Source organism: Sinohyriopsis cumingii, chromosome 12 (genome assembly GCF_028554795.1).
Source record: "Sinohyriopsis cumingii isolate HCF-2022 chromosome 12, ASM2855479v2, whole genome shotgun sequence".
Classification (NCBI taxonomy): Eukaryota; Metazoa; Mollusca; class Bivalvia; order Unionida; family Unionidae; genus Sinohyriopsis; species Sinohyriopsis cumingii.
Window position 1 is genome coordinate 114,820,180 of NC_142972.1, and position 24,808 is coordinate 114,844,987.

Consider the following 24,808-nt stretch of genomic DNA (forward strand, 5'->3'; position numbering starts at 1 on the left):
TGCGAGGTAAGAAAATCCACAAAATCCCAATTCACCTCTTCTGAAAGTAAGTCCGGGTTCCCTTGGGCGGTCTCCCCTGCTGGTGCACCCCAATGGATCGTTTTCTGAGTTTCCGTCATGTTGAATCACTGTCGTATAGATTGACTGTACACAAGCGCTAGCGAATCTATATAGACCACGTGACGTCACAGACTGCTCTCTTCGGATTGGATGCGGGCTGACTGAATTTTGTCACGCGTGTTCGGATTGGTGAATGAACTCAATCCGTTTCAATCCTTCCTCTACCTATAAATAAGCGCAGTTCAGTGCATTGATTCACCTGTTCTCGTCGCTTCAAGACGTGGACCACAGTCGAATCATCCACCCTTGTGTCTTCCATGATGTTTAGGACGGACATGCTTATGTATGTCCGGTCCAAGTGGACCGTTGTCGACAAGTCAGACACCAGTCTGTGGATACGAAGAGTGTACGTAGAAAGACAAGGTTGCCTCAAGAGGACACTGATTTATGGCCTTCGAGTAAGACGCAGCTTGAGGACTAGAAGATGCCGCAGATGCCCTTTATGTTAATGGATACATTAACATAAACCCAAAGGCCCTTTTCAGGGCCACCCATATTTATCGAAAAGAGAATGACTTTCAATTGCCTACCCCTTTTTTTTTTAAAAAATTTTTATTTTTTAAAAAAAAATAAATCCCATATTCAATTTCCCTTGACGCTAGACAGTCCCAAGATTTTTTCTCCATATTCAATTCCTCTTGACGCTAGAGTGACCCAGGGTTTTTTCTCCATGTTAAATTCCCCTTGACGCTAGAGTGACCCACGATTTTTCTCCATGTTAATTTTCCCTTGACGCTAGAGTGACCCGGGGGGGGGGGTCTGTAATGCTAATTCCCATTAAACATTACGATCATTTCTGGAAGATCTTATTAGCTAGAGTTCTTAAATTATATCAATACTGACGTCAAGACCTATCTGAATGAGCAAGAGGTCAAAACCTTAGAAAGTGTTGCTTGTATAGCTGATAATTATTCCTCGACTCACAAAGTTTAATTTGTCGGTAATCCTTCCTCTCAGCAGGTTTTTTGGGTACAAAATCATCTCTAAGTTGCATACAAGTACTTCCAAATCTCAGTCTGGAACAACTTTTAGAAATCAGGCGTGAGATAAGACTGACAAGAAATCCTTATCTCTTCCTACCTGTACCTATTGTAAGAAGAAAGGTCACGTAATTTCTGATTGCTACAGATTGAAAAATGAGCAACAGAACCAATACAGAGTTATTCCAAATGCTCTTATATTAAAGCGATGAAAGTCAGGGTTTTGTATTGAAATCAATACTTTGCCTCATTTAAGCAGACCCCAGTCTGGTTCTATTTTGGAGAATTATGACAGAATCAAGTTGAAAGGTTCTATATCGCTTGTTGGTGATTCTGCCAAGCATATTCCTATTCAAATATTAAGCGACACAGGGGCTTCTCAGAGTATTTTGTTATCAGGTGCATCGTCTTTATCTGAGAGGTCTTCTTCTAGTAAAAATGTTATTCTTCAGGGAGTAGATTGCGACTTTGGTCATTTTCCTCTTCCATGTGTCATCAGACCTAGTCTCTGAACCCGTGATAATTGGAGCAATGAATTCTTTACCTGTTGGTGGTAATTATTTATTACTAGGCAAGGACTTAGCTGGATAGAGTTTTTTGGTTAATTCTATTGCAACTGTTAATCCTGTTGAGATTGAAATCCCTTATTTGTATCCTGCTTGTGCATTTACCACAGCTACCACAAAAAAGGGCTCTTCGGGCCAAAATCGTTGGTCCTTATAGAATTGAAAAGAAAGTAAATTTGATAAAATTGTTTGAGAAAAACTTATTTATGTACGATTTGTGATATTAAACAGAATGTGAAGTCTATGGTCTTGGAAGCCTTTCGGTGCAGAAAGGAAATTAGAAAATATACTTCTTTTGAAGATACTAAATGTATTTCGTAGATTTTTTGTCCGTCTTTAATTTATTCGGTACATATTGGGGCTTTATCTGATATACGGCTCGAGATGGTGCCATGGGATGTTGCAAGTTTCCAGTTCCTCGAAATGACCATATATATGTGCGTAGGGTCACAACAGGAGTTCTGATTTCATTGAATTCATTCTGAATAAGGAGAGGAATTGTTGATGAATTTTTTAATGGTAAAGATCTAATATATTTGGGGCTTTTGATAACCACGGTGGTGATTTTGGAACAGATAATTTTGCAGTATTTCCAAAATTGATTGTTCAATTTCTAAGTGAAGACTCATTTTTATACCATACTCCGAGTATTTGAACGTATAGATATGTGTCATGAGACTGGTGCTATATAAATCCTAGAAGCCACTGAATACTGATGTCAACTGTTTATTTATATTTCAGCTGGAAGAGATCGTGATGAAGATCGATTTCTCTATTGCTGTAAAACCACCAAAAAAAAAAAAAGTTTACACGATCAAGATAATAAAAACAACAGCTTCTAATATTGTTCCACCGTATAACCTTTTTTCAGAATTAAAAGTTATGTAATCTGATTTAGTCAAATCCTAAATTAGACGTTTTTATATTTATTCATGAAATTTTTTGTTTCAGCATTGAGTAATTGTTTATAGAGCTCTTCCATCTTAACGCAAAATGTTGTTTCGTACTCAGTAAGCATGAAATGGTTTAGAGTAAATGTTGTGTTGTACTCAGTAAGCAAGCAATGCTGTATAGTAACTGTCATACTCAATAATCACTTTATGTTAAAGAGTAAATGTTGCTGAACTCAGTAATCATACAATGCTGTAGAGTAAATGTTTAATGCTCAGTAAGCATGTAATGCTGTAGATAAAATGTCATACTCAGTAATCACTTTGTGCTGTAGAGTAAATGTGTTGTACTCAGTAACCATGTAATGCTTTAAAGTAAATGTGTCGTATTCGGTAAGCATGCAGTGCTGTAGAGTAAAGTTTGTGTTGTACTCAGTAAGCATGTAATGCTCTAGAGTAAATTTGTCATACTAAGTAAGCATGTAATGTTGTAGAGTAAATGTTGTGATGTACGCAAAAAGCACGCAGCTCTGTAGAGTAAATGTTTGGACATTTGTTTTTGCCATGAACACCATTTGGACATTTGCTTCTGCCATGTAAACACCGTTTGGACCTTTGCTTTTGCAGTGTAAACACCGTTTGGACATTTGCTTTTGCCGTGTAAACACCGTTTTGACCTTTGCTTTTGTGATGTAAACACCGTTTGGACATTTGCTTTGGCCGTGTAGACATCGTGTGGACCTTTGCTTTGGCCGCGTAAACATTGTTTAGACCTTTGTATTTGCCGTGCAAACACCGTTTGGAACTTTGCTTTGACCATGTAAAACACCTTTTGGACCTTTACTTTTGTTGCTTAAAAATCGTTTGGACATTTGCTTTTGCTGTGTCTGCACTGTTTGGACATTTGCTTTTGCCGTGTAAGTACCGTTTGAACATTTTTCTGGTGATATTTGTTTTCTCAGGTATTGTAAAAAGGAGCAATAAATGCATACATGTCGTGAATCATTTGACCCACATTTTATTGCTACTACATGTAAGCATATATTTACTGTCACTAGAAAGCCGAACTTCTGCATGGCTGGTCATTTTTCACACCCTTCATAAATACTTTATTCCACTTTTCAGTGCATATTGCATAGGAGCGAATTGATGACTAATGAACACATTTCACTAACTATTTTAAACTAACTTCCTTGCCATTTCTTAAAGAGAACACATTTCAAAAGCCATTCTTAACTTTTGATTGACATTTTAAAGTGGTTGTGAAGGGTCTCACTAAATTTCAAGTAGTTAGCTCGGACAAAACATCAAGCTGTTTTATTACCTCCACAAGTGTGATTCAATTTTACAGAACGTTTGTACACGTCTGCCATAGAGTGAATTTTCAAGTCTTCGTTGGCGTTGTTCACTTCTGCTTCAAGCTTCTTCCTATCCGCAAGATGAGGTATGCATCATTTTTTTTTGGGTGTGTTTTTTTAGCAGAAGTTTTTGTGACAGTTTCCATTTCTGATGGAAAACACTATAATTAGTTGCAGAGTATTTATTTGTGTTGGTACATGCAGTATATCACCAGCTATTACTGCGATAGAGAGGGGCTGAGCCAGTATACACATGTAACTTAACCATGTCCAACTTAAAGGTGAAGGCTGAAATTATAAATCTCTCTAAAATTAGAGTCTGTACGTTTATGATATTCTAAAAAATATAGCAAACTCATTATTTTAACACTTCTCTCTCGTTACTTTTCCTGAATTGCACTAACAGCAGATTCTTTGACATGAAAGGGGAACGATGTAAATGTAAATTTCGGGAATACTATTTTCGTTGACTAAGTACTTGAAGATAACATTTGAAATAATTTGGTAAATTTGAAGCCAGACCTTTGGAAGTTTTCGCCATTTATCAAAATGTTGCGTAAGCCGTTGGTCGCCCCCCCGCCCCCTTCTCTGTGATAAGCTACATGAGAATCCATTCTCGACAAGGGGTGGATGAGTTACAAGTTATTAATTATTAATCAATTATGTAATAGTAAATTAATTACTGATTATTTATCAGTGTCTTAATTTAAATCAGTATATAATCCTTAGCTATAGTTATTGCTTGGTTTTCTTGATTTATTTGCCTGTTGAGTTTCCTCTATATACACGTGAAATCATTGTAGTCTGTCCTTTATGACATGTACATTCATCACGACTGACATGGAATGCTTTAAATCTTAGCTTTCTTAACGTATGTACGATACTCCACCGATGATATGCTATCTCACGTCGAGATAGCAAAGAGGTCGTATGGTTAATTGTATGTGTCCATGTGCCTCTACCGTCTCCATTGACAATTTAGAAATTTTTCTGAATCTACATTATTGGAAGACGAAGTGTTGAGAGAGAGAGAGAGAGAGAGAGAGAGAATGATTTACGCCGAGTAATACAAATAGAACGAATGCTGCAATTGAGCATTTGTGTATCAGGGTCGATTCGATTTCTGACTAGATTGCTCAGTGATAAAGTCATTGTTTTGCACCTATGCGGTCTCGAGTTCAAACACCGCTTCCAGCAATTACAACGGAATGTGGTCGCACATTTAAAGTTGAAAATTATTTTAATTCTGATAGCAGATGCATCAGTGAAATTTAATTTAGCCTATTTGTTTGGTTAACCTTTTATAGAAGAGACACTCCACTAAATCTGTAAGGCATATTTTTCTTTCTTTCTTCCAGCCGCCATTGGAATCCCGCCATGTCCGTGCTGGACAAGGGTGTAGATGGCCTTCATGTTAACGACGTTTCTCTTGACTCGAGAGTGACGTCATCACGACACATTGGTTATGATACGGAACCGCTGGTACCACCCATCCAAATCTCCTCCACTTACAAGATCAAAAGTGTGGATGATTACATACGCATTCTTCAAGAGGTACTTACATCCAAAGTTTTACAAAAAGGATGTTCTTTAGTTATCTAATAAAATTACTTAATTACCCGAATTGTTGTTTGCTCCCCTTACTCTCGCATTCTGCGGCCCTTGAAAACGACTCTAACGACGGTTTCGTTCCCTCTCCAAAGGGCTTACTTGTTCAGAACAGCTATAGAACGATTCTGTTTTACATTATTAGAAACATTTTACCGTAACATATTATATTTGCAAAGTGTTAACAAATTGTAATGATATGAGGAAGAAAGGATTCTTGAAATACAACCAACATCGCCAACTTAAAATGTGTTCTTTAGCTTTTCTGTTGTTGTTGTTGTTGTTGTAGGGTTTAACGCCATTTTTCAGCACAAGATAGGCTATACATGGCGGCCAGTGTAATTGGTGGAGGAAGAACCCTGGAAGACCCCGGGAAGAACCACCGACCCACGAGAATCTACTGGCAGGCTTTCTCACATACCCACGTTAGACGAGCCTGAGACTCGAACTCACGCAGACAGCGGTGAGATGGCAATGATCCGTAACGGTGAGCGCTTTAGACCACTCGGCCACTCGGGGCCCCTAGCTTTTCTGTTCTCGTGCGTTGTTAATTAATTACACGGTAATGTTGTTGGATTATCAGTCACACGGTAATGTTGTTGTAGTATTATCAGTCGCGAGAATCACTTGTTTGTTTTATTATTAAGCATTGTTGTTGTTGTTCAGTAAACCCTGTGTAAGATGAATCGCTTGAGAATTTCTTTTGCCACTGATGACATCTCTTGGGGGGGGGGAGGGCACCAGACAGATGCCCCCCCCCCCAACCAAAAAAGTGTTTTTATGTATTTGTGTTTTCCCCGAAGGTGCCTGTGTTTGTATTCTTTTACATAAAACAATTTTTACCAAAAATTTATTTATCAGCAAATTTTTGATAGGGTATTTTTTTCTTCCTTAGTGTTCTCTAAAGGGTTGTTCGTCCGATCTAAGTTTAGCCTGGTCGTAGTCTCTTCCCTTGATTAGTAGTAGTGACCTTTGCCAAGGGTCCCCTACGTTCTGTGTATGCTATGCGAATATTTTCTATATTGTATGTGTGCTATAGATATATATGTTTGGACAACATCTGAGTCAAATCTCTTCTCAAGTTTCCATCTATATTCAGTTTATTGAGAAAAGGAGTTTTTGTTGAGTTATTTATTTATGTTAGAGTTTGGAATCTTGAATTTTGAAATCAATGAGTTCTAAAGAGAATCGGTACTTTATATAGAAAATAAATAAAACCTATTGTTTTTATGTATGCACTTATGATGTGACGATTCTCTTTTTCCTCTTGATTAAAATTTTGAAGTTACACGGATATATTCTATAAGAAGCCACATGGTCTTTATTTCTTTATGCATGCTTCTCTTATCGTAGAACATAGCCTTGTATTTACTACCACAATCGGTATATTTCTCTTCCAAAGGTAAAGACATAAAGTTTGTAATACATGATTAGTACATCTAGTCTATTGTTTGTTATTGGCTAGATATATCAGGGCTGTATTTGCCCTTTACATTACAGTAGATACCCCATGGCACTTTTTTCTTTTCTTTTTTTTCTCCCTATTTCCCATTGGTGTGTTATGTTTGTCCACTTCCTGCATATTGGATTTTCTGAGGTTCTTTCACAGGCCTGGCCACTTCGCGTGACGCCTTGTGGTATAGACCTGCGACGTCTGCGTCTCTTACTTCTCCAACATGCAGGTCCCTGTATCCCTATATCTTTCCTATATAAAAAAAAAAAACTTGAAGGGGGAAGTCGAGAAGAAGAAGAAAAAATAAATAAAAATGGGGGAAATATTTTATATAAAAACCGTTTATTGTTCAAAAGCAGATTTTTATAATATTATCCATTATTTTATTGGGTATCCACTTAGTTCTCCAAATTTCAATTTTTTCGTCTTTTTTTCAAAGTTTTTCAGTGAAATCTCTATATAAAAAAAATAAAAAAAATAAGGGAGATCCATAAGACAATATAAGATTTTTCAGATAGAATTTTGGTAATCTGTGTTTCTCGGGTTGGGGGATGAGAGGATGGCTGGGGTTTATTCTTCCTCTTTTTTGCCCTTTCTTTTTTTATGTTTCGTTTGTCCGTTCGTTTTGTTTGATAGTGTCCATGAGATGAGAGATGACACCAAGGCTCCAGCCCGTACTTGACGATACACACCCCTACGCAGGCGGTAAACCGGAGCCACCTCCCCATCTCCCCCTCCCCTGGTATAGTGTCATACTATGTCATGTTGTTTGTCTAAGTATTTAAAACACATTGTTTTATAATAAAAATAATTTAGTTTAATTTTTTGTAACTTCCATGAGGTGAGAGATGAAATTGAGGTTCCAGCCCGTGCTTGACGGTACACCCCCCTACGTGGACGGTAAACCGGGGCCTCCTCCCCATCTCTCCCCCCTGCTTTGGTGTTATATAGAAAATTTATATTAATTATGTAATGTTTTAATACATCCGTAAGAACCATAAAAAAAACATATTTATCTTTTAATTTCTATTACCTGGCCACAGGATAGCATAACTGTGGTAATATAGTATATTATTTTTAAAACTACCTTATTTTCGAAATTTACATCTATGTATAAAATATTGTTTGTGTGATAATTATACTTCTTACATATTTCCATTATCAACATAAGTCTATTGTTTTTGGTTTTGTCACATTGGGCAATCGTATGGAGTTTTATAACCTTTGCTGCTTTACATAAAAGGGCATTTCGGCGTTATTCTAACCATACGAACTCTAACAGCTTCTTCACGTGTGAGCCCGGCGTTGTGCAGATATTTAAAAATTATACTTTGAATTTTGACAGATCTTATTTTTTCCCAGCTTTTCCAAGTTCTTTCCCAGTTTATCCCCCAGTTCTTCTGTTCTACTTTACATTTTATTCTTTTTGTTACATCTTCTCTTAACCACTCATACGTGTTTCCTATATCTAGTTGCCATAGCTCTGTTTTATCTCTATATTTTAGAAGTATTTCATTTATATTTCTAAATTTCCTTGGCACTACAAGTTTCTTCATAAGTTTATTATTTTTATATATCTCTGGTCGGTTCTTCATGGTGAAGCCGAACCAGTAGATATATAGTGCATTCCATGCTGTCCCCGCACAGAGTTGCACGTTTTTCATTCTATTTATTATGTTTGATAATTTTAGTAGTAGGGGGCTTGGCAGTCCCAATCCCCCTCTCCTTTTTGCTCTACACAGAGTCTCTTTTATTATATAATGGGTCTTGTAATTCCATATATAGTCAATAATTGTATTATCTAACTTACTTAAAATTTTGTTTTCCATATCATTGGATCTAATTATGTAATTTATATTAGAATACAAATAGGTTTTAGCCACTTGGGCCGCTCCATTATACATAGTGGCGTTAGGGCCCAGATGTGTGCATTTTCTCTGATTTTTTGGATTATGTGTTTGTAGTTTTCTATGATGTCTTTTTTTCCAAAGTATACCCCTCGAGCTTTCACTGTATCTTTTAGTAGGTGGGAAGGTAACCCAGGATGGTTCCCTCTCCAGTTTCCTATTTTTAGAATTTCGGCCTTATCATGATTTATTTTTGAGCCTGACGCTTTCCCGAAATTTTCAAATTATTTCTATAAGTGTGTAATGAATTTTGCATCTCTTATAAAGTTCGTACAATCATCAGCATGCCGGAGCATATTAAATTCCTCTTTTAGGTTTGGAATTTGTATACCTTGTATTCCTGCGTTTTTTCTTATTTTGTGACTTAGAATTTCAATTGCTATTACGTATAATAACATTGATAGTGGACAACCTTGCCTCACAGATCGTTGTATATACAATTCTTTCGTACATTTCCCATTACCTGTACACATGAGGTTATTCCTGTGTATAGGATTTCAGTCCATTTTCGGAAGTTTTCTCCGAAACTAAATTTTTCTAATACTTTTTGTATATAGTTGTGTTCTAATCGGTCAGAGGCTTTTTCTTGGTCGAAGAGTATCATAGCCCCCTTCGTACCTATTTCATTAATATAGTCTATTACAGTTTTTATATTTAAAATATTACTTTGACATCTCAAGCAGGACGTAATAAGGCCTAACAGGCAAGAAACACAAATTAATGAACAAGAAAATCTGCGCACTTGTAAGCTTTATCTGTTCTGCCGTTTTAGGGTGGCTATATTTACTCCCGCCTGGGTCACATGAATTCCGATGCAGTGGAGACAGCTATTAACGCCATCGAACAAGGGGCGGGAACACTTGTCTTCTCGGCGGGAATGTCGGCTGTCAGCGCCGCCATGACTGGACTACTTAAAGCAGGAGATCACGTGGTATGTTAATCCAAGAGAAAGACATTCTACGAATTGCCAGTCTCCGCAACCTGTCATTGTGGTCAAATAATTGTTGCTAATAAAAGCTAGTTAAGGAATGCTAGCCATAGTGAAATACAATTTCCAATAAATGAAGTCGATTTACAGCGTGGTGAATTACAGCGGGGATCGAATTACAAAGTGATGAATTGCAGTAGGGATTGCATCAAATTTCCAATAAATAAAGTCTAACTTTTGCAAGTCGCTAAAATGGTTTACTCCCAAATTTTTATATACAGATATCAATGATATGATTGACATTTCAAAACTGTTCATTATGGCCATCATTATTTCAAAACTACGTGCTTGTTTATCTTTCACATATCTTGATATATATCCGTGTTTGTAGAACAAGAAACAAATATTCCCAACTAATTACATGTCGTTTTGCATGCCTGCGAGAGCCGAATAAATATTTCAACACGTATGATAGAAATGTATTCTTCCTGAAATGCCCTATTGTTCATCCAACATTATAAAATTTGCAAAGAAGCAACAACGTTTTGATTAGTGAAGTTGATTAACATTAATGCTATGTATATTTGAATAATATTACGAACGAGTATAATTTAATATTTCATGTCGACGACGATATTTGTTAATGTTATATTAATCCGTTACAACTTTATCTTTTGTCGCAAAGGTTGTTTGCTATCCTTGCTATAGTGCCGCGTTTGATCTCTTCGACAAAATAATGACCAAGTTTGGAGTGGAGGTTTCGTGGGTACCCTCTGGATGTTCGGTCGAGGAGTACAGGAAAAGCGTCAAAGAAAATACAAGGGTAGGAATATCTTTTTTCACCCCAGATAGGGTACATAAGTAGATAAGCCGCAGCTTGATTTAGATTAGTACTGTCTTTTTTGGGTGGACTTCACTCACTAGCAACGAATGGAAGACAAAATGAATACATTGTTAAATCGTATTCAAGCCATGGCTGTGTGTATTTACACTAGCACAGATACCGAGCTAGCACTGTTGCAGACTTTAAATTAGTACGATTCTTTTCTCGTGGGCCATCACCTACCCACAAAAAATAAAAAAATAAATGATTACATTATAAATGCTAGTTCCAACATTATTTATATCTATCTACTCTATCAAAACTGTAAAGTTTTCACATTCCTAAAATTTAAAATTAGTATGATCGCTTTCCCAATAAAAATGATCACAGAAATTCTAGGTCAAACATACTATGACTCATCATTAATGCACGTTATTGCTGTGTGATCATTCATACACATCCCATGTATTACATCAAATAATTGCTAAGTCTAATTGGTTGTTTTTTGCTATTAGTAATAACTGTATAACTCTAGGACCAAAAGTGACTTTCATTACAGCTGCAAGATGTATTTTGCATAGGCTTTGCCCACTCCAAAGAAATGAAATGACCACACTGAGAAATGAAATGACCACACAGAGAAATGAAATGACCACACTGAGAAATGAATTAAAGTACTGTCCTTGCAGCCATTACTATCGTAGTGTTGCAGTTGGACTAGTAAATTAATTCGAGCCGAAAAAGAGCAGGTACACAATAAGAACTAAAAAAAATTAAAGTTGACAGGTTATTAGTGCTAGAACAGTGAAACAAAAAAAAAAAAAAGAATTTTCAAACGCTGCATTTCAAGACCAGGAAACATCCGTTTGACTTTTGCTATCGTATGAATTTTTAAGAAATATTCTTTACAATTAAATAAAGTATGACAGAGTAATTGTATCATAGGTATTGAGCCAACGAAGCGTGACATGAGATCTCTGCAAAGTATTTTAGTTGATGATACTTCAGATTACACAGCTTAAAATGTCTGGAGAGGTTCTACATGCCATGAAACCTAAAGTGTTTCAGCGATACCCCTGTCAATTTGACTTTAAAACAAAAAAACAAAAAAAAGGAAAACAACAATGCGACAACTCTCCAAATGCACTGTAAGAAAGAGCGATGGGTCTAACCCCTGGGAAGGGTCAGGTGGACAAAAAGTCCAGAGTTGGCTGCCCCCATGAATTGATACATTAGAGAATGTAGATGTGCTTTTGCACAAATGTAAAACAAAGGTTAAATACACAATATTTTCTTCACAAATCCAAAATATTTACAGCTATATATTGAAATATTTAAATAAATCAAAATGAAGATTTCTCTACGAAATAAACCAATAAGAAACAAGTTAGAAAATAATTACAACTACCATTAAGAAGTATGAAAAGTAGAAATGATTTACTGACCGTAAATAGACACAGTTTAAATATATATATTTAACTGAACGACTTTGAGATCCATTGAAGAGCAAGGTAAATGCCTGAATGTTTCAGTGACAGTGGACCGTACTTGAGGATCATCAATCATGTCAGCTTGCGCCTTTTCCATATAAAAAAATTCAGCTGTATCGCTGTCGCAGCAATTTTGAATTTCATTCTTGAGAACGAATCTGTGACGTGATGGAATCAGGTGACCACTAATATATCACCGTGTATATTAAAACTAAAGTACTGATTCATTAAAAAATATTTAAAAGTTATTTAAATATCAATATGACCCAAAGAAAAGTTTTATTTTAGTTTAAGTGATTAAAATTATCATACAGTGGCGTCACTCGGGTTGGTGTCACCCAGTGCGGTTATGTTATGTTATATTTTTAAAATTTTAGGAATGCTCGTATTAGTAATTACAAAGTGGACCCCTGTTCTCTATTTTAGTGGACTAGGACTAGGTCATGATGCATGATTCAAGATATCTGGTTTATAACGTTTGAAAGACTTCCATATGTTCTCTATGATTAAGACTTAATTAGGGGTAAATTAGCATGACACTGCATAGATACACCAAATAAACTATACTACTAGGACAATGATGGTAAAGTGAAATGCAATGTTGAGTTGCAAAGGTCGAAATCAAGGTCATTCGTCATATACCGGCATTACACAAACCATTACGAATGGTACGTGAGTCAATGCATGCTGGAAAAAATATGGACATCTAATGAGCAGAAAATTTGTTTTGAAATACCATATGACTTTGATACTGGTTGCATTTTAAAAGTGAACTTGGAGATTCCATTGCATATGCGTGGCCATTTCAAGGACTATCCATGAGTCGCAAGAGAATTTAATTCCAGATGAAGATGATTTATCTCCCTTGCAAAAGAAGTTGATAAATGATTACAGGGTACAAAAGTGTGTGTGTGTGTGTGTGTGTGTGTGTGTGTGTGTGTGTGTGTGTGTGTGTGATCTGAATTTTTAACGTAGTTTTTACAATTTTCCAGTCGTATAGCTACGATGTCTGCAGTGTGGCAGTTTATAGTGATGTCTAGCACTGGGGCATCATCATGTAGCATGATGTCCCACCCGGTCACATTATTCTGAAACTAGGCCGACCAGTCCTAACACTAACCTCTTAATGCTGAGCGCCAAGCGAGGCAGCTGTTAGTACCATTTGTATAAGTCTTTAGTATTAGTCGGCCGGGGATCGGACCCACGACCTTCCGCATCCGAGGCGGGGGGTACAAAACTAAATGCTCCTATATATATATATATATATATATATATATATATATATATATATATATATATATATATATATATATATATATATATATATCGACATACAAAAACAAATAGCAATTCACTACACAAAATTTAAACTTTGCATACAGTTATATTTATAACAAAAAATAGACACATAATTGTCTTGATTGAACAAAAGAAAGGATCACGATCTTTATATAGAACTAAATACTCACCAGACACAAAAAGAAAACAATGTTTTCGAGAAAACCAGGTTCAGATTGATGAATAATGTTGTAATAGGCACACATATTGGAGATCTCAAGAACAGAACAAAAGTAAAAAATATATGTAGATGAAAATGCATTTTACAAGTGTCAGGCAGATCTATCATTTATGACGACGACTTAACATTGGTTAGATAAACAAGAAAATATAATTAACTAAACCAATTTAAGGTGAATTTACTGTCGTGAGTTCAGCAAGAAGTTGATGTACGAATTATATTACAGGCTCAGACAAGAAATTGAATGATAGAATAAGACCTCTAATATTACACTGATAGATATCCTTTATGATTCCATGTTGAGACATAAAACATATACACGAGAAAATTCCACGGCTTTTGAAGGATAAGTTAAATGGTGCTGCAGTTAGAGAGTTCCGTTAGTTAATTTCAAAACATTATTCATCCAGGACTGATTAGAAGAAAAAGCAAAAATTATGGTAAGGGGAATAAGATCGTATGCAAAAAGTATGTACAAAAATTGAATTTGCGTGGGTCTTATAAGTACGAATAACATAAGTTACTATGTCTTATAAGTACGAAATGCATAACATCAAAATGAAGATGGCAGTATTGTCTATGTATGACGGTAAGTATTTTTGGTTGACAATGTAACCTCAACATATTATCTCATTGACACGTGGACACTATATAGCCAAACGGATACTTAAGCGAGACAATCTTAGTTAATTCCTTATTTTCTGTTTCAATATTTTTACAATTCCTCCTTTCCCTGATATAAAGTAATTTTACGTTACAAATGCTCTGTACTCTTGTTGCCTCAATAGCAGAACATAACAGTAATCTTAATAGAGTCAAGGAAGCCCCAAACAGTTGCATTATATAAGCCTAATGGTGTCACGGAAGCCCCAAACAGTTGCATTATATAGGCCTAATGGTGTCACGGAAGCCCCAAACAGGTGCATTATATAGGCCTAATGGTGTCACAGAAGCCACAAACAGTTGCATTATATAAGCCTAATGGTGTCACGGAAGCCACAAACGGTTGTATTATATAAGCCTAATTGTGTCACGAAAGCCCCAAACAGTTACATTATATAGGCCTAATGGTGTCACGGAAGCCCCAAACGGTTGTATTATATAAGCCTAATGGTGTCACGGAAGCCACAAACGGTTGTATTATATAGGCCTAATGGTGGCACGGAAGCCGCAAACGGTTGCATTATTCAAGCCTAATGGTGTCACGGAAGCCACAAACGGTTGTATTATATAAGCCTAATTGTGTCACGGAAGCCCCAAACAGTTGCATTATATAGGCCTAATGGTGTCACAGAAGCCCCAAACGGTTGTATTATATAAGCCTAATGGTGTCACGGAAGCCACAAACGGTTGTATTATATAAGCCTAATGGTGTCACAGAAGCCCCAAACAGTTGCATTATATAGGACTAATTGTGTCACGGAAGCCCCAAACGGTTGTATTATATAAGTCTAATGGTGTCACGGAAGCCCCAAACGGTTGTATTATAAAAGCCTAATGGTGTCACGGAAGCCCCAAACGGTTGCATTATATGAGCCTAATTGTGTCACGAAGCCACAAACGGTTACATTATATGAGCCTAATGGTGTCACGGAAGCCCCAAACGGTTGCATTATATAAGAGTAGTAAATGGGGCCACCCTAGGGACAATGGGACTTAGCATTAAAAACACCCCTGGGCCACTCTAGGGACAATGGAAATTTAACATGGAGAAAAACGCTGGGCCACTCTAGGGACAATGGGAATTTAACATAGAGTTTGGGCTTGTCTAGGGACAAGGGGAATTGAACATGGGAATAGAGTTTGGGTTTGTCTAGGGACAAGGGGAATTGAATATGGGATTATTTTTTTTAAAAAAAAGTTTTTTTAAATTTAAATTTAAATTTAAATTTAAAAAAGGGTAGGCAATGGAAAGGCTATCTCTTTTCGAGAAATATGGCTGGCCCTGAAAAGGGCCTTTGGGTTTATGTTAATGTATCCATTAACATAAAGGGTACCGCATTGGTCTTCTTCTTGTCCTTAGGCTACGTTTCACTGTAGGACCGTAAATCAGGACTCTTTTCAGGCATCCTTGTCTTTCTACGTAGATCCTACGTATCCACAGACTGGTGTTTGTCCTGTGGACAACGGTCCACTTGGATCGGACATACATGGGTATGTCCGTCCGGAACATCATGGAAGACACAAGCGTAGAAGATTGCACATCGGTCCACATCTTGAAGCGACGAGAACAGGTGAATCAATGCACTGAACTGCGCTTATTTATAGGTAGAGGTAGGATTGAAACGGATTGAGTTCATTCTCCAATCCAAACACGCGTTACAAAATTCAGTCAGCCCGCATCCAATCCGAAGAGATTAGTCTGTGACGTCAGTTGGTCTATATAGATTCGCTAGCGCTTGTGTGCAGTCAATCTATGCGACAGCGATTCAACATGACGGAAATTCAGAAAACGATCCATTGTGGTGCACCAGCAGGGGAGACCGCCCCAGGGAACCCGGACTTACTTTCAGAAGAGGTACATTGGGATTTTGTGGATTTTCTTACCTCGCAAGAATTTGTTCCGGAACCTTCGTTACCTTTTTCATTACCGCAAGTGGAGAATTTTAGACAGAGACAGAAAGAAGAATTGGAGAAATTTATGCAACGACAAAAGGAAGCGGAACAAGCTTTTCTCCTACAGCAACAGCAACAGCAACAAGAAGAGGTAAGAAAAAAACAACAGCAACAACAGCAAGAAGAAGTAGCAGCAAAGAAACAAGAGGGTGAAAATCAAACGGCTACGGTACTGTTGGACATTTTAGCGGAGTTAAGAAGTCTGAAACAAATGTATCAGACTTCTTTATCACGACCGAAGAGAATACGACCTTCCCGAGCTAAACACGCCAACCCTGTGACTAAGCCTGTCGCACCACCCTTAGTGATTTCAACCCAATCATCAGAAGTAGGCCTTGGCCGTGGCAAAGGCTTAAGGCAGTTAAAGTTGATTGGTTAAACTCACTCCTACACCATAAAGAAAAAAGGCCCTTTTCAGGGCCACCCACATTTCTCGAAAAGAAATACAATTTCAATTTGCCAATAACTCAAAAAAAAAAAAAAAAAAAAAAAAAACCCACCCATTTTACCCTTATAGTACGTGTCTGTGTATGAGTGCGTGAGTGTAGCTTCTTATTTTAAAATCAAAACTCAAAGACACTTACCTTATATCATTCATGTATTCTTTTATCCATTTTTTACAATCCAATTCACAATTCACCACAGAACACTTTAAAAAGTTCGTACACTTCTTCTTTCTCATTATTTAGTCTCTCTGTTTTTTGAAAATCTTCACCGTTTTTTCCTCATTTTCTTCCCTTCTTCTTTTCTTCTCCTGTTTCTTTGCCTCTTTTAAATAGAATTGTCTTCTTTCTTCCTCTTCTTCCTCTGAAGAATCCCTCTCCTCTTTCGAAGAATCCCTCTCTTCTTCCGAAGAATCCCTCTCTTCTTCTGAAGAATCCTTCTTTTCTTCTGACTCCTCTTGTTTCTTTTTTGGGCAATCTGGAGACCAATGTCCTTTTTCTTTACAATAATAACAGGTATCTTGACTTTTGTCTTTTTTAGCCCCTGTTTTTTTTCTTTTTTGACGGTCTGGACACTCTGAAGACCAATGCCCTTTCTTCTGACAGATATAGCAAGTATCCTGACTTTTGTCTCGAAAGGAAGGAGAGTAGTCCGTAGGCAGGTCTGAAGAGAATTTTCTAATGACCCCTCGCAAAGCTCTGACGAAACGTTCCATCTGGGTAGTCTCTTCCATCGTTTTGCTCGGTTTGAGAGTGAAATGAATAGTGAAAGGACAAGACACACACCCTTTTATATACGCTGGTTTGTCAGGACTATAAATTAGTCTATGGTGTTTAAACTTGAGTCATTTGACGTTTTGCACTCAAGATGAAACGATCCTATTCATTCGAGAAGAAAGAAGACGAAGAAGAAAGTAAGAGGCAGAAACGTGATCTATCGCCTCGTACCAGGGCTGAAATCTTGGCACAAATTCATGCCAGTGATTTTGAAGAGGACATGAGTGAACCAGAATCCGAACCCTCTAAACCAAGTTCACCACCCTTAGTCAACCCTGAAAAGTACTATTCCATTCGAGAGACGGAAAAGCGCTCCTCTAGAAAATTTAGAACCACGGCTTACACCTACACGGTGAAGTTTAAAGATTTCAAGGCCGACGTACCCTTGGAGAAAGCAGAAGGGTTTATCACCGAGATGTGGGATTCTTTGCTCACCTCACTCAAGCGACAATGTCAACCCAAAGAAGACGATCGCTTGACACTATCCATAGATCACGACGGTTTGAAATCCCCTGTTTGGATCGAGTTTAGCAGACCCGCAGAACTAACCCCTTCCAAAGTCATGGACAAGATTCAACACGTACAACAATCTAATGACCAGTTTGACATCACCGATGGTAAAGCCACACTGAAAATGGCTCACGTCTCTCTTCCTCAAGGGACAGGACGCAAAAAGATGTTATTGGTGGACGACCTTCGCAACACCAAAACAAGTCTCGTCCGAATTAACAACCCTCATGACCAGATGTGCTTAGCCCGTGCCATCGTGGTGGGACGAACCTATGCCAACAAGATCGACACGGTAGAATGGAAAAGAACCTGGGAGAACATTCGAAAATCGAACCGAACCAAGCAACGAAACGAAGCAGAACTCCTGTTGCAACAAGCTGGCCTGTCCAAAGACACACCCTGTGGCATTCCTGAGATGCAAAAATTGCAAGATGCCCTAGCTCCACGCTACACCTTGAAAGTACACCCTCAAGAAATGTGCGGACCTCTGTTGTTTCGAGGCCAAGACTTTAAGGACGGAAAATACATTCATGTTTATCATCACGATGACCATTTCGATACCATTACCAGTATCACCGGATTCCTGGGATACAGATATTACTGTGAGAAATGTGACTATGGTTATAATAATCGAGAGCAACACAAGCATTGTGGATGGAAATGCCCAGGATGTTTGGCCTCTCCACCCTGTCTGAGCGAAGAACCAGTGCCTTGTTCGACTTGTCTGCGCACGTTTGTCAGCCCTACCTGTTATCAACAACATTTGAAAACACAAGGTTCACAGAAGAAATGTGCTTGTCAACTCCTGAGATTGTGCCCTACGTGTAGACAAGGCATACGTACCAACAGTACCAAGGCACACGTATGTCGAGGAAAGAAAAAATGTCACATTTGTCACCACATCGTGGACTTGGAACACGAATGCTACGTGCAAAAATACCAACCCCAACCAGAGAAAGAGGACGGTCACAAGAAGAAAGGCAATTTCATCTTTTTCGATTTCGAATGCATGCAAGAGACCGGCATTCACATTCCTAATTTCTGCGTGGCTCATAGAGCGTGCGAGAAGTGCATTCAAGAACCTATCTTCAGTCATTGCCCTCACTGCAGCAAGATTCCTGGAGGACGTGAAAAAATCTTTCGGGGACCGAACACGTTAGCCGATTTTGCCCAATGGGTCTTAGACCCCATCGACAAGACGTGGAGCCAAGAGGACATCGAACGTTACGGAGATTGTCATCGTCATGCCACAGTGATGGCTCACAATTTCTCCGGATACGATGGACAGTTTCTTTTGAGATACTATACGGAACAAGGCACCGAACGTCCTAAAGTGACTTTGAACGGAGCCAAAATCATTTTCATGCAAGTGGGACAAGTACAGTTTAAAGATTCGATGAGTTACTTGGCCATGCCTTTGAGTCGAATGCCTAAAACGTTTGGAATGACAGAAATGGCTAAAGGGTACTTTCCACACTTTTTCAATATGGAAGCCAATCAACACGCCGTTCTACCCCATTTGCCTGAGGCTCACTATTACGACCCCGACAACATGCGTACCGAACAACGAGAAGCTTTCTACGCTTGGTACCAGGCTCACGCCTCGGACCCTTTCGACTTTCAGGAAGAAATGCTAAAGTATTGTCGTTCCGACGTGGACATTTTACGACGTTGCTGTGGAAAATTTCGAGAACTGTTCATGGAACACGTAGGGGTCGATTCTTTGAAAGAAGCTTGCACCATTGCCAAAGCGTGTTCCTTAGTGTATCGACAACGATTCATGCCTGAAAACACCGTAGCTGTCATCAGCCCTCAAACGACCCACTATGTCAAGCGTCAATACTCGGTCAAAGCCCTACGCTGGTTACATTACTTGTGCGACAAGGAAGACAAATGGATTCAGCATGCCCGCAACGGAGGGGGTGAAAAGACCATCGGAACGTATTCGGTCGATGGCTGGGACTTAGAAAACCCCAAGATCGTGTACGAGTTTAACGGCTGCTTATTTCACGGATGTCCCGTCTGTTACCCTGACCGTAGCACTAAAAATCAGTTTTTACAACGAACCATGGAAGACTTGTACCAGGACACTTGTCAGCGACGCCTAAAGTTAGAACAGCAAGGATACCAAGTGGTGGAAATGTGGGAACACGAGTACGATCACCGTATGAAAACTGATCCCGAGTTTAAACGCCTCGTGGAAAGTTACCAGTTCATGGACCCCCTGAACCCGAGGGATAGTTTGTACGGAGGAAGGACCAATGCCACCTGTTTGCTGTACCAAGCCGACGAAGAGAAAGGAGAAGAAATCAAATACTTGGATGTGTGTTCGCTGTATCCCTACGTGTGCAAATATTGTCGCTTTCCTGTAGGGCACCCGCGATTGCTGACGGAACACATCGACCTGAAAAACATTCGACAATACGAAGGCTTGATCAAGTGTAAAGTTTTGCCTCCCACGAACCTATACCATCCCGTCTTACCTCACCATTGTCAAGGCAAACTGATGTTTCCCTTGTGCCGTACTTGTGCCGAAACGTGCAACCAGGACCAACCTTGCCATCACAGCCAGGAAGAACGGGCCTTGACGGGAACCTGGGTCAGCGTGGAATTGTTCAAAGCTCTGGACATGGGATACCAACTGTTAGAAGTGTACGAAATTTGCCACTTTCCCAAGACACAACAGTACCACAAGGGTGACCCTACTCAGAAAGGCATTTTCGCCGACTACGTGGATGCCTTTTTGAAACTGAAACAAGAAGCCAGCGGCTATCCTTCCTGGTGTCACACTCCCGAAGACCAAATACAATTCAAAGAGAAATACTACGAACAAGAAGGCATCTCTTTAGACCACATCGAAAAAAACGAAGGCAGGCGATCGTTTGCCAAAGTGATGTTAAATTGCTTGTGGGGTAAAATGGCACAACGACCGTGTTTACCCAAGACGGAATATTTGACAGAACCTTCCCGCTACTTCCAGATGATTCACGACAAAACCAAATACATGAAACACGTGGACGTCGTTCGAGAGGATTTGGTCTTGGTCAATTACGAAGAAGATCTGGACTTTGTACAAGACGACCCTTTTGGAAATGTCATCATTGCGGCTTACGTGACAGCCCATGCTCGCTTAAAATTGTACGAAGCTTTAGAACTGTTAGAAGAACGCGTCCTGTACTTTGACACGGACAGTTGCATTTACATCCATCACCCGATTCAACATCACCCTGACATCGAAGGAGACCGTTTAGGAGCCTGGACAGACGAGCATCCCGACGACAAGATTCTAAGTTTCGTCAGTGGCGGTCCCAAAAATTACGGCTACGAATACCGGGACAAACAAGGAGAAGTGCACGCGACGTGCAAAGTGAAAGGACTGACTCTGAATCATCGTACCAGTCGAGTGGTCAACTTTGGGGTATTGAAAGAAGCCTTGCAATCGGGAGAGGATGGAAACTTTAAAGTGACCACCTATCAACCGAACAAGATTGTACGTTTACCCACTCACCACATCGTCAGTCGACCCTTGGAAAAAGTCTATCAAATTGTATACCAGAAGCGACTGCGACTTCCCAATCACTTTACGTTGCCGTACGGTCACGTCGGTATTGGTCTGTATATAAAAAGGAACCCTAGGCAAGATCGATAGTTCATTGTTCATTGAAGTAACTTACCATGTCGTTGACGAAGAAGAAACCAGATTGGTTAGGAGTCAAATGTTGGACATCACCGAGACCAGGGTTTTGAGGCTTGGACACAAGAGGTGGCCCAGTATGCACGAGAGTTATTCAAGGAAAAAAGTTACTTTTCAACCTGTGTTAGTGACGGTGCCAGAAGAACCCGTCACCCAGGACAGGACTGTCGTGGACAGGCCTGAAAGACCCTTTCGGGAGGACACTTGTGTGACCTTACCCCCTACTATAGAACTGGTTAGAACTTTACCCAAAACATGTGGTTGTTGTACAGACACTTGTTTTTATTCCACGTTCATGGTTATCATGTGCCTTTTATTCTTGTACTTAAGCCTTTGGCTTTATGTATTTTTGTCTTTCGTATTCATGTTTGAAACATTCAATAAACGTGTTCTGAAAAAGTATATAAACTCTTGTCTTGTTTGTTTTCGTGTCACAAGTGACATTTCTCACACTATGGCTACCTCTGCTGTCTCTGCTCCCTCTTCCTCTACTGTCAAAGTCATCGACGAACACTCAGATCGTGCCAGTTGGGAGGCTTTGTATCTTCGCCATCCCTTTAACATGCTCATTGCTGGACCTAGCGGTTCAGGCAAAACCGAATTCGTCAAACGTTTGATCGAACATAAACATCATTTGATCGATCGGCCACCTCAACGGATCGTGTGGTGTTACAAAGAGTGGCAATCGGCGTACAGCCTCTTGCGAGAAAGTCAAGGCGATTCCATCGTGTTTGTGGAAGGCATTCCTAAAGAAGACGACGGTATCGTCTCTGACTCCCGTCAAACCCATTTGGTCATTTTCGACGACATGTTAGGAGAAGACGAAGAAGAAATTAAACTGTGGTTTACGCGCAAAGGGCATCACCGTAATGCCAGTGTCGTTTACATCACCCAAAATTTGTTTCAACAAAGTAAAGCCCATCGCACCATCAGTCTCAATGCGCATTACGTGGTCTTGTTTAAAAGCCCTCGAGATAAATCGCAAGTGCAAGTCTTAGCCAAACAGTTAGGAACGCCTTGGCTGACTCAGGCGTACGACGATGCCACTCAAACGCCACACGCCTATTTACTCGTCGATTTGAAACCTACGACTCCCGAGGATTTGCGATTTCGTACCCACTTGTTTCACCACTGGTGCCAAGACGGAGGGCCTGTCCTGTACACGTCTCCGTCCTCGACTTCATTTCACTCCCCATAAAAAATCTATAAAAAACCTCAGACCCTTTTCGTCTGTCTCACACAGTGTGAACATGACGTCCCTTCAGTCGCATCTTCCCGTCAAATTGATTCGTGCCTTGTATGGCATCAGTCGAGAAAAAGATCCACAAACACGAGCTCGTGTCTTAGAAGCTAGTCTCAAAGAAGTCTTACGATGGTTCACGGTGACGGCACGTCAATTACTCCAAGGAATCATTCAGATTCCTCATCAAACCAAACGCTTTTTTGATCGAAACAAAGTCGCTTTGGTCCAACTGGCCGATCCCCGCATCGACACTCAAACCAAAAAACAAATCATTTTGAAACCTGGAGGGAGCGGTACTCTAGGAGGGGTCATCATTCGCTCACTCTTAAGATGGGATCCTAATGCCCCCAAAGTTATACCCAAGACAAAAGTCCAACGAAGCCCCAAGAAGAAAAAGACCAGGTCCCCAAGGAGAACTTCTCCAGTGGCAGGACCCTCCTCTGACCAGACACCACCACCCCGGAAAAAGAAAAGAAGCCCCCAGAAAAAGAAACAGAGAAAAAGTCCCCAGAAAAAGAAAAGTCCACAGAAGAAAACTAGTCGCAAGAGAGGCACTTCGGCCAGGACGCAACCTTACACTCGCAAACCACGATCTGCCACGGCAGTGACTGCGTCTCCGGCATCCTCACGTTTATCCACTTCTCCGTTGATGACACCAGGAACTGAAGAGTACTTGGAGACGTTGATCACACCAAGAACTTCTCCGTTAATGACCCCCAAAAGAACTTCCCCAGTGGCAGGACCCTCCAATTTAGTGGCAGTGGCTGCTGCTCACAAAGTACCTTCTCCCAAAATCAAAGTCCATGAAAGATCGGGCATGTTACAAAGTTTACTGGATTTGTCCAAGCAAGAACTGGCTCGATTTAGTCCGTTGCGTACCCCTGCACGACGTGTCATGCCTGTCCTCAAACTGATACGACGTAAAGACAATCAGTGGCGACGCGTTCCAGTATAAAAAAGACCTGTGACCAAGTAGGGTATCAATGTTTTTTTGGTGCTCCTGAAGACTCAAAGATGTCACCCTCCAGAAAACCCCAAGGAAAGAAAAGGAAAGGACTGCCACCACGTTTAGCCAAACATGGGGACATGTTATCTGTCCTGTCCAAAGCTTCTCCACCCCTACGAAAAAAACTCATTCAAACAGCCTCCAAAGAGATCATCGATACCGTGTGCGAATGTTGTTTGAACGTTTTGAAAGGCACGATCCCTTTGTCCAAACACCAGAAACAATGCTTAAGCAAGCATCGTCACGTTCTTCGCCAAATGGTTCGAAAGAAAATTCCCATTCGTCAAAAAAAGAAGATGTTGGTCCAACGTGGAGGCATTTTACCTCTCTTGTTAGGTCCCATACTGAAAGGAGTCTTGGGAACCATGTTGGGAGGACTGGTGGGAGCAAGATAAAAAGGCCTCGGAAGTCCCAAGATCTCAGAATCGACCCCTGACAACCCCATGGAAGGACGAAAACTAGCTTTAGTGCCTTACAAACGATGGATGGAATACCATCGGTGGCAAGAACAACGCACCCCGCATTTACCTCCCAATCCCAATTTGAGCGAGATGTCCCAGTTACAACACGAATTGCAGTCCTTGATGGATCGCCAAGATTTGTCCGAAACAGAAAAATCGCAAAAGTACGGTCAACTCTTGCAACGACTGCAACTCTTTCACCAGAAAGCTTTAGACGAAACAGCTCTACCCACTCTGAAAGATTTTAAGACCTTGATGAAAAGTCCAGCACCATCACCAGTACCAGTACCAGTACCACCAGTACCAGTGACCAAGACAGAAAAAGGAGAAGAAGAAGAGGAAGGGTTTCAAACTCCACCAGAAAAAGTACGCAAGTTAACAACACCACCTACCTCCATAATTGGATGGATTAAAAA

The 24,808-nt window shown here is 39.7% G+C and overlaps 1 protein-coding gene across 1 annotated transcript in view; it reads left to right on the forward strand.

The window, feature by feature from the left end:
- The first annotated feature begins 3,849 nt into the window (after positions 1–3,849).
- LOC149787287 (uncharacterized) overlaps positions 3,850–24,808 on the forward strand; it is a 45,695-nt gene continuing 24,736 nt past the window's right edge. Inside the window, exons 1-4 of the mRNA XM_089977823.1 lie at positions 3,850–4,000; positions 5,273–5,468; positions 9,655–9,813; positions 10,496–10,633. Of these exons, the coding sequence (XP_089833949.1) occupies positions 3,996–4,000; positions 5,273–5,468; positions 9,655–9,813; positions 10,496–10,633 (498 nt within the window). The 5' untranslated portion in view covers positions 3,850–3,995. The remainder of the gene's footprint in view (positions 4,001–5,272; positions 5,469–9,654; positions 9,814–10,495; positions 10,634–24,808) is intronic.